Source organism: Alligator sinensis, unplaced genomic scaffold (assembly GCF_000455745.1).
Source record: "Alligator sinensis unplaced genomic scaffold, ASM45574v1 scaffold228_1, whole genome shotgun sequence".
NCBI classification, from domain to species: Eukaryota; Metazoa; Chordata; order Crocodylia; family Alligatoridae; genus Alligator; species Alligator sinensis.
The window spans coordinates 674685-688485 of record NW_005842044.1 but is presented as its reverse complement, the minus strand read 5'-3'; the positions used below and the strand labels follow the sequence as shown (position 1 = coordinate 688485).

At 41.8% G+C, this 13801-nt stretch overlaps 1 protein-coding gene across 4 annotated transcripts in view; it reads right to left on the bottom strand.

Annotated features, from left to right (window-relative positions):
* Positions 1-17: 17 nt before the first annotated feature.
* The window catches only part of LOC102384026 (putative phosphoenolpyruvate synthase), a 45855-nt gene continuing 32071 nt past the window's right edge, over positions 18-13801 (bottom strand). For all 4 annotated transcript variants that reach the window (XM_025203120.1, XM_025203118.1, XM_025203119.1 and 1 more), the window contains 12 exons: positions 13418-13546; positions 11935-12019; positions 11077-11156; positions 9983-10045; positions 8965-9060; positions 7939-8096; positions 6740-6875; positions 5594-5685; positions 5305-5432; positions 5020-5199; positions 3930-4004; positions 18-2359 (listed from right to left, as the gene is read on the bottom strand). In XM_025203120.1, coding sequence (XP_025058905.1) covers positions 2304-2359; positions 3930-4004; positions 5020-5199; positions 5305-5432; positions 5594-5685; positions 6740-6875; positions 7939-8096; positions 8965-9060; positions 9983-10045; positions 11077-11156; positions 11935-12019; positions 13418-13546 — 1278 coding nt within the window. In that variant the 3' untranslated portion in view covers positions 18-2303. The remainder of the gene's footprint in view (positions 2360-3929; positions 4005-5019; positions 5200-5304; positions 5433-5593; positions 5686-6739; positions 6876-7938; positions 8097-8964; positions 9061-9982; positions 10046-11076; positions 11157-11934; positions 12020-13417; positions 13547-13801) is intronic.

Sequence of the window (13801 nt, the reverse complement as noted above, 5' to 3'; positions counted from 1 at the left end):
TGCCCCCCCCCCCCCCCCAATATATATAAAATAAAAAGACATTTAACATTCATATCGCAAAGCAAATAAGATACTTCATGAGTCGTGATAATATTGATTCATGAAGTCTGTAACCAAACAATCGCTTCGTATCTGACAGAATAACTGTGAACGGAGAGATAGGCGTTTGTATTTTTAAATTAAAATGCTAATTGGCCGATAAGATGTACCACTAAAAATAATACTCAGACTTGAATTCCTCGGCGGTTTGTCAAAATGAAACGAGAATGCTTTGGATAAGAAGGACAGAGCACAAGTAGGACAGGGCTTCAGATTCCAGTTCCACGTTTGGATTGTGCTATGGCCAGAATCCAAGACTATACTCAAGGAAAAAAATACATCACTAGGGACAGTGTCTGAGTTGTCTTTAAAAAAATACCCAGCATCCCCCTGATTTTACTGTGAGGTCTCTTACTGGTTCACAGACCACAGGGGGCCTGGGAACTAGGGACAAAAAGCACAAAGCAAAAAAACCCACCCCAATGGAAGAGCTGAGCAGAGCAGAGGAGAGCAGCTTTCTCTAACTTTGAGCTCATATGTGGCAAGGAAAAATATCATAATTAATAAACACAATTGTTTCCCTGGTTGATCTCCATACTTGGAGGCTGGTGCACAAAACTCTGGCCGCTGGAAAATCAGGTGATTATTCCCAAATTAGTTTTTCAGTCTGTTTAACATGGATTCACCAGTGAAGAAGTTCCTCCAACAAAAATAAAAAGGATATATCTGTTGATTGGCTGCTCTGTGCTACACTATAACTTTTTTCCCATTTAGTTTTACTTTGCAAACTATGTCAAGTCATATAGACGTTGTGGCCAGAACAAGGATCATTAAATTATCTAGTCTGATCTTTTGGGGCCCTTGTACACGTTACGCCTCTCCTGTTACCACGTTCCACTTCTCCTGGTACCACGTTACAAAAATCGCCATTAAGGTAGCTAAACTAAGAAAAGAAAATTAAACCGCAAACATTTTTAGAGGATGAATGCCGATGACGTGGACAAGCGCCCTTGGATAACATATATCACAGAAAAATCCTTCTGTTACTCTTGCAGGGATCCCAACTCTGTTTTGCTTAAAGCAAGTCATCAGGTCTTGAAATCAAATATATCAAAGACTTAAGAAGACGCTGGTGGGTAAGAGCGCAGCAGGACAAATAGCTACTGAATGCTTACAGGTAAAAGCAGACAAATGCTGCTTCTGAACAGGAGTGACAGGGTTTTCTGTCACTTCATTTTTCATAAGTGACAGAAACGTCAGAGTAGAGGAATCCATGGGCCAAGAGTCATGTCTACCAGGTCCAAAGGAAGATGCAAGAAACACGGTAGAGATGGTTATGGAGCAATTGGTCCCAGGGAAACCCCCACCTGCAATATTTACAGATTGAAAAGGAAGGATTTTATCCTTGCCAAAACTCTTGGTTACTTTTTTAAAAACTTTACTGATGTGGTTCTGGATAGTCCTGTTAGGGTTGTAAATGGTCCTTTGCTCTGAATCTTCTAACTAAGGGGTGGGCCGCTTACTGAGTTTTGGTAAGCCATTGAGGGTTACACGACAGGCAGCTGGGGCAGATAAATATTAATTTTCTAAATTTTTAGGGGCCCCGCAGGCCAGACAGAATGGCCTGGCGGGCCGCATCTGGCCCACGGGCTGCATTTTGCCCACCCCTGGTCTAACTGCTGTTATATCTTGTGGCAAGGAGGTCCACAGGCTAATTCCAAATCGTGTAGAAAAGTATTTCCTATGATCCATTTAAAATTTGCCGTGTTTGAGTTTCCTTCACTTTCTCTTCCTCCTTTGCTTTAACTTTTACTTGTTGAACTATTTGAAGCAAACAATTTACTCAACTGAATTTAACTCCCTTCTTCTCTATATGAAGACTTTGTTAAATGGGTATAACGTCTATGGTTTTTTTTCCCCTTCATTTACACATTTTCAATAAGCAGTTTAGAAGGCCATTTTTATGCAAAAGGCCGTCTATACAATGGTGACTGGTAGTCATGATTTGTTACTTAGTATTTTTGGCATAGGAATGGACATGTTGCATTTTTCTGTACCCTAACTGGATAACCTAAACTTTAGGTCAACAGAAGCAGATGGGAATTTATTTATAGCCATTTATAAAAAGATGAACAAATCTATAGTGCAACTATTAAGTGTTACCCCCCTTCTTCCCCACTGGCAAAATGTTCAAAAGAGCCCTGCTGCAGACAGCTTTGCAGATTGGTGCTAGTATTCATATAACGTATACCCTCCATGAAGTTTTACTCCTCAAGTTTCTGCACTGTTCCTTTAAATCCATCCAATATCACTTTGTCTCCTGAAAAAGGAATCCATGATTAAATTAAAGGGAGTTAATATTTTTTCTTAACAGAAAACTTTGACAGAAACAATAATAGACTTTGTTATTTAAAAAAAAAGTGTTTTTGTTTTTCCCAACAAAAAAAAACAATTTTTGTGGGTTTAATTTTATGACAAACGAGCATAACCCTGTAAAAATAATGACTGCATACTTATTGCTATAGCTCTCACTTCTCTGGCTTGTCCAAGCTACGCTTGGTGTTGGGCTAGACGCATTCGTTTTATGCCACCTTACTGTTTCCTGAAAGTATCTGGCTTCATCCCCAGTACAAAACAGAGCATTAGAGGGCAATGTGTCTTGTGACAGATGACAACCAGATTTAGTCAAATGGGCTAAGTATAGTCCAAAAGCCTGAGGCTGAATCAATTCAGTCTTTGCAGGTTAGTCTAAGCTGGGTAGATTGAACCGATAAGCCAGTGAACAGACATTCACTTTTGATTTTGGAAATGAAGCCTGCAGTGGCCCCCAGAAGCTGGGGGGCGCTAGAGCATGCCTTTCTGCTCATGTGGAGCAGACAGCTTGGGCCAAGGCTGGTCTACCCACCATGCGAGGTGGGGGAGGGGGTATGTGGGGAAGGTGCAAAGCATCCTGGGATGCTGGGGGACTGTGAGTTAATTTGAATATGGAGGGGATTTGGGACAGAAGTTCAATAAATTGGTTCAACCTAAATCAGTTAAGTCTGATACTACATCCATCCTGGTTTATCTTAACCTGATTTCAGCCATTTTGAAGTGGTTTATGTGCACTGAACTTCTGTTGAGTTACAGATTTGAACTGATCAGTTATACTGGTTTGTGTAAGATGTCTGTCCCTATCCATGAAGCTACATTCTACCTAGCTTCCTTTTTCCCTGGTTGAGACTACTACACTATATGGGGAATAAACGCTGGGGCCCATATGAGGCATAACCTGTCACAGAATTTGTCCCATAAAGGAAATCCTCCATTGCCTGGATTCATCAGGTTAGCATTCATGTTGTATCAAAAAGCTATATTGCAGCAATGAATCTGGCCTATGAAACTCTACACTCCTTCTTTCATTAAACATGCTCCAGCAAGGCTTCCAGATACTGTCTCCTCTACGTAAGAGTACGGCTGTTTGGGATTTAACATTTGAACTGGTTTTGAGAACCATTGTCGAACTACGAGTAAAATGGCTTTTTGGGTCAAAATGCAAATTTCCACAAGAAAAGTTCATTGTTAGGATTTGAAGGATTTTTTTAGGATTTTGTTCAACAAATAGCTAGTAAAAGAAGTTTATAGCCTAATGTATATTAATTTCAAGTTTTGGGTTTATAGCCTAATGTATATTAATTTCAAGTTCTGTTTTTTAATGAAAAAAGCCCCCAATTTTTTCCACCAAAAAAAAAAAAAAGTTCTTTTTTTCCTTTGAAAGTTTTCCAAACAAAGTCATTATTGGCCAGCTCTGTTCACTGGTTATAAATGGAAACAGTATTTCTTTGTAGACCGTAACAATTCTATTGTTGTCAAACAAGAAAAAGTGTTAAGGAAAGAATATATAAACCAACCTGACTTAAAACAGATGGTTGCTCCTTTGCATTTCATAATACAAGGCAGGCCATACTCCCTTGCGATTATACCACCTGCAATAGAGTAAAGAGTGTTCTCTTCTAGATGCCATATTCTGTTAACAAGATATTAATAATGCCATAATGTGCCCATGAATTAAAATAATGTTGACAGCCAATGACACTTTGGAATAGGAATAATCTATCATGAAAGGAGGAAAAGCAGAGACTCCATGTGAATATTATTTTCTGATTGCCACTCAGGCCAATCCAAAATGCACAATGTGAAGCACAACTCAAAAGGAACATATGTGATCAGTTAAAGTATCAGAGAGGGTCTTAGAAATGATATATTTTAATTAATACACAGATGGAAAGGAAAGAAATGTGTTTGTCCACAAGAGGTCTCCAGAGTCTTTTAAATCTACCGTGTGTTCAAGCGAGTGTCTGCTGCCTTTCAGACTAACACGACTAACTCGTGTCATGTGAGAGATGATTTATGACCAGCCTCTGCTAAATCGTCCATGTACATTTTACAGCAAAGGACAGTGAAGCCATTGCAAACAGTGCCACAGTTATATTCCCTCCCAGTAAAGAGGTGAATGCCCTAAAAACCGTTCACTCTGATTGCCCACATTTTTAAGGGAACGTAAAGTAATGCAAAAATTATCGACAAATCTTCCCTTATATTCAAAAGCGAATGCTGATTTCTCAACTTTTTGCATCCACTTTCTGTAAACGTTACACACTCACGCTTCACTAATACAAATACCCAGAGACAACACACTGGTGCACCCACTGGAAGCAAATGGCAGCTGTCAAATCTGCAATTAGCTCCAGGGGTTGTTGGAACTGGGATGCCACGTGACAGACACGTCAGAGATTTTGCTTACTTACGATTCCCAGCTCGAGAGCTACCCACAGCACAACAATTGTTTGCTGAATGAATTTGCAAACACCAGCGGATCGTGGATGCACTTGAGTGTTGCAATCTGCCCTCAAAAAGTTCACAGACCAAAACTAAAGGAAGGGTATTTATTGGCCATATTGTTGGCTCCGAATTATGTGCCGATCCTGAAGTCATGCCTACCATGTGATAGTATGCCTCCAATTTCAGTGACTAATCCTCCCAGTAAAGGAAAGTAATATGTCCAGCCGACCTCTGGGATTGCCACAATTAAAATATCTCCTTGCTGAATACTGCTGGCTTCTGCCACACTCTTCAATACCCGGGCCGTTCCTTTAGCCACTCCTTGACTAATGATTATGCCTGAGGTCAAAGCAGAAGATATAATGTTATGCAAACAGTATAGTGATTGCAACAAGCCTGCGAGGACTGCTAACTCTTGTTGGGTATAGCTCCTTGTATCCTTACCACTGAGTACGGCCTCAGCTGTTAGGTCTGCAACCTCCTTGAAATGTAAAGGAACTGGTCTGCCCATAGCCACCTCTGGGAATTGTAACAGATTCTGTTGATCTAATATCCTTTTCCTCCTGTTAGCCCTGGGGACCAGAGAGGAAAAAAAGCAGCACTAAAGGTCAGAAGCGCCAAACAGAGAAACACTCAGTAAAAAGTACCGGGCTGGGTGATCTCACGAATGTCACACACGCGGGGAGTTTCTGACGGGCATGAGAATTCAACATAAAACACCTTTACGTTTCACCTGAGGATTATGTCCAGAGGTCTGTGCTGTAAGATTTCTCCAACCTCGGAGTGCGTTAGGAAGAACAGCAAGTCCTCATCTGGCAAAAAACCCTAAGAGGAATGACAAAGACTACTGGAAATACAGTGATCAAAGGGACAAACTGGACATGTCTACATGAGACGTTTGCTGCAGAATTGCCTAATTTGCTCCACAGTACATACCTCGGTGTCTAAACGTGTGGCTCTGTTAGGTTGCAGGAACCTATTACGCTCTGCAGCAGGGCGGTGCTTGTATTTACAAGTACTACCCACCCTGCTGCAGAGTTGTTTTGTGCACAGCAGTGCACGTGTAAATGCTGACGGGGCTGGCTGGGGCATGAGGGTGCTTCTGTGCAGGGGCTGTCTGCTGATTAGCCCCGCACTGGAGCACCCTCATGCCCCAGCCAGCCCCAAAGTGGCACAATGAGCCAGGTCAGAGCAGCTTCAGGCTGGCAAGCTGACTCCCTGCGCCCCTGCCAGACATGACTGCTTCAACCTGGATCAACGTCCTGTAGTCCTGGGTGCACATTCAAACAGTGTGCTTGGGGGCAATAAACTCTGGCACCATATAGGCCAGAGTCTATTGCAGCAAATTAATTGCATGTGTTGACACACCCACTGGCAAGTACGTTAAGAGTATAAACCTGCTTCTGTTGAAACAATTTACATTGGGAATGTAAAAAAGGGGGTCTTAGCTCTTCTCAAATTCCCAAGCAGAAGTGGAAACTCAAGGCGGTTACCTTATCTTAACAGCAGCTAGACTAGTTCCACAGCTCACGCCGTAAGAAGTAGGAGGCGCATGCAAACAGCATAAAGTGGGGAAAAGACAGTTCTCTTTCATTACACAGGGAAGAATTATTAAGCAGGTTGTCATGAGACTTTTGCTGAGATTTTCAAAAGAGCCCAGCAGTAGCCGAACCCTGTTTCCACTGAAGTCACTGCTAAAACTCCCAGTGATGTCAATAAAAGCAGTGGTAGCCCAGCACAGAACTTCTGACAATTCTGGCTATACTTTTTAGGCTTTTGAACCGTGTCCCTTTAATATTTAAGTTGCATTTAGATAGAGGAATGAGGGCTGTCAAATTTAGCTACTGTAAATTTAACGAGAGATCAAATAATAACTAACCTCTTTTACCATCTGCCTGGCCAGGTCCCAGTATGCTGTCTTGAATAAAGCATAAACCTTCCTGGCTAAAGTCTTTGAATATTCTCGCTTGGAAATCCCATCTCTTGCTTTCCTTACCAAAAGGGGAAGTATGACCCTGATATATGGAGAGACAATTGTTAATATGCTTCAACGCTCGCTTAAAACAAATGAACATATTTGCATAATTCCAGGAGGGAGGTTTACCATTATTGCAAACTAAAAATTAACAGGGAACACTCAGCAAGCGGTGGCCTTCATCCAACTGTAGGACTTTGCTGTTACAGGGACCCCTTGAGAGTGACATCCACTTTCCCTATTACTGGCCCTCCTTATTGGTATCTGACACTACTAGGCCATAATAGACACTGATTTGCCTAAGAGCCCTAAAAACTTGTCCGGTTTATTTGAAATAATTTCCTGGCTCCTACTCCATCTGGATGGATAGGCAATTACCTTGGCCAGGGGATTATGTAAAAGGAAGATTTGCTGCAAATAATGTAAAGAGAGGGCTCACTGTAGCTTCACGGGGTACAGTAGGGGTGGGGACGGACTATCAGAAAAACCATAGGGGAAGATGTACATGCAAGGAGGATAGCGCACCAGTAGGAGCTGTGTGTGTCCCATTCATCTTAAGGCTGGTTCTTATTAAACAGCAATGCTTTCCCCGTGAGACCATGTGGTCTTGATGACAAATAGTTTACCAGTGTACATCTACTTCTGACTTGACTAAGTAACAGCACTTAAGGAATCTTTGTTATTTTCTACAGCTGTTTGGCTCTAGAAAACAAGTTGTCCCGCACTGAAGTTCTTAGAGGGCACATCTACATGTTCATTAATGTGCCATAATTAAGGCGCATTAAGTTAATACCTGTCGTGGCAGGTACTAAACTTAATGACAGGTACTAACTTAATGCGCCATCACCGGCACTACTGTGTATTAGTATAGGTGAACATTTTTTCACCTTTGCCTGTCACGCTAATATGCAGTCAAATTATTCTTCTGTGCATTAAATGTCTTGTGTTGATGCACCCAGAAAGGATCAGATTAGAGAGTTGTAAGCATTTCTACTCCAGAGGATGCACAGAGCATTCTTGTGTCATACAAATAATATCGTTCCTATTTTAATTAAACTATTTTACGTCTGAGTTGTAAACGGGCTATTAGAGCACTGGCTTACTTTCTTAACCCAGTGATTGGGATGTTTACAGCAGCAATGGCTTCTTCTACTGATGTTTGGGTTTTCTTCTTGGAAATGTGATTAGATGCCACAGCTCTTTGAATAAGTGGAATCAATTGGGTGGGATCATCAGCCCAAGGCTTGCTCCTCAACTCCGCCTATAACAAACAAATGTGTGATTTCAACATCTGACTCTGGTTTAACCTATTTTAAATATGCCAGCTGCATTCAGCAAGGGTTCCTATGGGTGACTTATGGACAAAGTCAAAGATGGACTGTTCTACTTTTCAAGGCTGCTTTACAAATGACACGCGTTTCTTCAGTGGAAACATATCAGGGTCTGAGTGGCTATGAACAGTGAGAAGGTAGATGCATCATAATCATTCAAAGGTCAACTGATCGGTTGACTACAGGCCACATTTTCTGTGATTTCACCTGTGGCAATTCTGTGATAGTCACAATGGTCAAATTATGCCATTGAACTTATTTCAAGTCCAATCAAGTCAGTCCTGAAGCTGCTGCGATTGCTGGGGCACCTTAGATGCTGTAAAAACCCTCCTCCGGTCTACCCTGTTTGGATGCAGTCGTTGTAGACCCAGGCCTCAAACTGATTCGGTATGAGATTAGTTGGGTTGCTTTGCATCATTGGTGATTCTTCAGGCAAAGGATCTGGCGGTGCCCATTTCCTCTCCAGGTATGGATGGCCACTGACTCACAGGGAGCTCATCTGCCCTTTGACAGGTCTTATTTTTAGTCCTTCTTGGTGTCCACACACCTCCTCACCCAGGCTAGCCCAGATAGGGGAGCCAGTTTAGTCACCAACAACCTAACCATGAAACAGGTTGTACTGGTTTACATGGTACCAGATAGCAGACCAAGAGAGGTCTGGTCTGGCAGATTTGCCCATCATCAATTCCTTGAGCAAGTCCCCCAGCACTACTGCTCTCCCAAGTACGCATTACACCTTGCTCTGAACAAAAGGGAAGTTTGTGAGCCCTCATATATTCATTCAAATTTTGCACTTACTTCTCCAAAGCTGAAGAAACCATGTCGTTTCAGAAAGCTCTGAAATGCCTTTCCAGCTTCCCTGCTGTCAGCTGAAAGCAGCCATGACACTGCCATCTGGGAAAGGAATTTTCTACATTAATTTTCTTCCCTGAATCACTGATTTACAATGTGCTTGTGCACTAATGTGTCAGAAGCAGTTGGCACCATATTAATGAATGGGGTCTATGATGAACTTGGTGGGATGGTCTGTTTTTTCCCAGCTCTGTTTGCTTGCTTGGTTTTAAATTCTCCAGTAGCCATACTGGTCCCATTACTATTTAGATGGCAAGTCTTTTGGGACGGGGATTATCTCTTTGTCCTGTGTTTGTACCATGTCCACCACAAGAGGAGCTTGAGCCATGAATTGACTGGAACATCTAGGCCCCCCCACAATACGAACACAACTAATAATAATAATGTTCAGAAGGCATCTCAGAAACCAGAGTGGACTTAATTTCTTTGAGAATATGCCAAGTGCAGTATTAATCTGGTGTTTAGCCAGTTTTGCTCCTGAATTTCTTTGTGACCCTGGAAAAATGTTATTCATTTGGTGGGACGACTGATACCGCAAAGGAAGAAAGAGAACACCAGGTAGAGCAATTGTCTTCTGTGATATTCTCCTCACCTTCGCTCTGGGTAGTAAAGCTGGGGGGATATGGCAAAAGCATGTTCAATTGTGGAGTCAGTGTTAATGGAAATACTCATTTTTCTCAGGGTCCTTCAGCATATGTTTTGTGTGACTACTGGAGCAGTTCAGTTCCAATAGCACAAAGATTTTGGAACAGCAGACTCCAACATTAAATACATCTAATGGAAAATTATATTTTAAAAGGGTAGGATGGACTCATTTGCCAGTTCTTTCAATCAGGGGACATGGTTAACCATGTATATTTTTATCGAACCCGATCACCAAAAGTTCTTGACTATCAAATATGCATAGAGACTTCACTTTCTAAAGACTGCAAGCTGCTTTCATGCACATTTTGCAGTATTTTACCTGTGAATCCATTTTTGCAAATTCTGCACTGTTTCCTTGGTCTCTAACAGCTTGGATTATCACCTGGAAAGAGAAAACAAGTAACTAAGGGGTGGCTATTTTCATTTTGTGTGTGTGTGTGTTCAGCTCACAGAAGGCCTCTTGGGTAGAAAACAGTACACTGGGTTATTCAGTGTCCATGACAATACACACACACGCACGCATACTGTACACACACACTTGCTTAGAGGCAAATACTGAATATGGCAATTCAAAAAGCACTTTACACCAAATTGCAATGATTATCAGATCTACAACCTCAGTACTTGACCAAAGAGAGAAGTCCAGAAAAGAGATGGGTTTTGAATAATGAATGCCCCAGAGATCAACAAATTCAAGCTCTGTCAATCAAAGGGGAAGCAAATTCAAGAGACCTGGGACTACGCTAAGCATCAGTTGCTGACATTCAACCATGGAAACCAAAACTGAAACTCAAGCAATTGGCTGATCCCAGCTATCTTGACAGAACAGTGGAGGTGAGGCAGTCTTTCTGCTGGCTAGCATCCAAACCAGCCATGGCTGTTAAAGGAAAAATCAGCTTTCTGAGCTCAAACCAGATAGAGCCAGTGTAATGCCTTCCTTTAGGGTAGATGAACCGGTTCACTGAGTGCTGTTCGAATGGATTACCATGTAGTGGTAACCTAATCTAAAGAGCACAAAAGCAAGGAATACAGCTGAGAGAGTTAGCCACAGATAGGATTCTCGGGATCCTAGTCCAAGCTCAATCCATTGCCTTTTCTGATGGATGCAAAATTGATGGTTACCCTCTAGACTTCAAAACAATTTGTGAAAATTGAGGGCCTGGCGCTATATAGCCAGAGGACTGTTAACTAAATACCTTGTTGATTTGGCATAAAAGTAGATGATCTGTTCTATGTTTTGTACCTGGCAACTCTGACCTGTAAAATTAAAACTACAGAGAGCAATAGAAATTGCTGAGTAAAATGACTTGTTCAACATCTCTGCCATTACTTCTGAAGAAATGGCCCCATTTCTAGTGTCTTTGTGAGTTTAGAGAAGCCTGGGAAGGCACCTGGAATATGAAAGAAGCTCACCTCTACTGAATGAGGCAGCTCTGTAGACAAAGCATCCGGGCAGTTCTTGCAGAGCACAGCGATGGCCTCTGCAGTCAATTCTGGCACAGGAAAGAGGTGAATTCAGAGTGTATTCATGGACAAAGGGCTATGGGGAGTCTAAGTTTCCTAAAACCTACAAGTCTGCAGTTTCTACAGTGGCACTCAATACAGCGGTGGCCTTAGGGTTGTTGGGGCCCTAGGCAAGAGAGTCATTTGGGGCCCCTTAGAGCCATAAGTTGAAGAAAGAACAACGTTTTTAATAAGTTGAAGAAAGAAAGAGGGGTTTGTTTTTTTAACATTGAGCTATATTCTAGGTTCATTGCATCTACTATGTTGGCCCAGCTACAACACAAATTCCTCACAGGACATAAGCCAATAGCCAGTGTGGGGCCCCAGGTGGTCGCCCGGTTTGCCCTCTCCCAAGGCCGCTACTGCTCAATGGGTAATGGTGTGTCCATCTTCCCGGCTGGTTTCAATTCAAGGGCAAATTTCACCATGCTTTGTTCGCACTTTCTATGGATTTCTTACCAGCAAATCATTTAGACTGAAATGCATACCGAATAGCAGGTTCAATACAGGACAAGAAATCCAACTGGAGAACAGGTGTAAAACGCCTTGCAAAGGCCCAGCTTGCAAAGGACAGGGATATGTTATAGTTTCATTGGAAGGGACTGAATCTTTAGCTCAGGCTGTAACAGCTCCAGTTAGTAGTTTGGGAGGTCCATGCCCCAGTTGCTGGTATGGTGGCCAACAGGATGGCAGCCAGCATATGAAGATGCAGTTGGCAAAGGTAAACCTTGTGCTCACTTTTGTGAAAACATAAAATCCACCTCTTACTGTTTTCTCCTTGAGACAAAGTGTCAATCAAATAGCTGGTCCACATGATCGAGGCTGAGAAGTTCATGACTGAAGTTAAATAAGCCTAGGAGAGAAACTTCCAGTTACAGACAAGCTTGCAACTTCCAGCTCATACCTGACATGGACATTGTGCACTTTAGTCCTAAAGGTCATGCCTTTAAAAGGGTTCCATTAACCTTGCTTTTCTGTCATTTCAAAAGGCCTCTGCATTTCCTAGTTTTGGAAATGCAGCAGGAACAACGTGTGTCACGGTATTTCAAATGCAGCCAAAAGCCTTACCTGACACAGTCTTTGGTGAGAGAACATTGGCTGCGACTTTACTGAATATTTGGACCCGTTACACGTAGGTAAACCAGAGCTGCTCTGCCGAAGACAGGAAGTTTGTCTTGGTTCACACCAGTCGGAGAGCAGATTTTGGCTTGTTGTGCCATGAACTAAAAGTCACGTGACAACCGGGATCACCCCAGTGTTCAAGGCTATCGTATCTGTTGTTCTTGCCCAACAAGTGACATCTGACATTAAACCTCTCTTACTGCTTAATGTTCAGCATATTAACTAGCAGACCACCCAATTCTCAACAGCTCTTGGCCTGACATTCTTCATTCCACAGAAATATTATGAATACTACAGTGCTGCAGCATCACCAAAGGTTAATGCTTTTCCCCTGACAGCCCAGCTCCATGACGCTACGAGGCATAGGTCAAGCTTTAAATACAGTGGAAACGTACTGATTCCAGGAGTGATTGTAGTCAGGTTTGTCTGTAAGTCCCTTGTTAAATGAGGGGCAGTGTGGAGGTTTTCAGCCAAAATGGTTTCTTCACCAAAAGGGGATAAACATTACTATTCCCATGTAACTTGGGAAATGGAGACACATATATTAAATAATTGGGGTCATGAAGAATGATCAAATACACTTCTGATCAAATGTAGGGCAGTCAAATAACTCTTTAAAAGCATCACCTCTTTACTATGCTACTTTTCCTTTGTCCGTCTCCTCTATCTTTCTCTCTTCCACCACTCCTTTCCTGTCTCTCTTCCTCTTTTCTGGATGCTACTATTATTTAACCTTCAAACAGTGACCCAAGTTATCCACCAGCTAACAAAAGCAAGCATAAGCAACAGTGGGCTACATAACCAATTTGTCCAAGATATTAATCTTGGTTGTCTTTCTTATGTATGTGACAGTCTCTTTCAAGGATGCCAGATAAGAGTGAGTTTTTATTTTGAGTCCTGTGGAGTTGCTAATTTCTCCAAATACATTTCAGAAATCAAAATAAAATCAAACCGCACGTTAGCAAGGAAAATCATCGAGAAATGTCTATGAAGATAGACAAGTGAAGTGAAAACAAGGCCACTATTTTTACTCACATTGTTGATTGGGGGGAATTTGGGGTTGGAAAATGATAAGCAGAGCTCCTGAATGACCCTAAAAATGATAGTGTGTGCGCAAAGAACTACTTACATTGAAATATTCTGGCAGCATCTTAGTAAGATGGAGGTAGGCCTCAGCAGCATCGCTGCCAGAAGGGATGCTGAAGTTTTGGAGTTGCTCTTCCCAGTACCGCTGCTTAGAGGAGCTGTTGAGCAAAAACTAGGAAAGCCCACAAAAATACACAGGAGCTTTTAGGAGTGAACAGACATACACTGGGGAAAATGGTAACACTGAGCTAATGATCATAATAATTATTAAATATAATGCCACATTTCATTTTAGCTTTTTGATTGTTATCCAATGAATAAATTATTCAATAAACCTTGAACTATTTGATGGAAAAATATGTGATTAATAGACTTTATTGAAGCATCCAGATTAAACTTAATTAAAACTATAAAGAGAAAAATAATG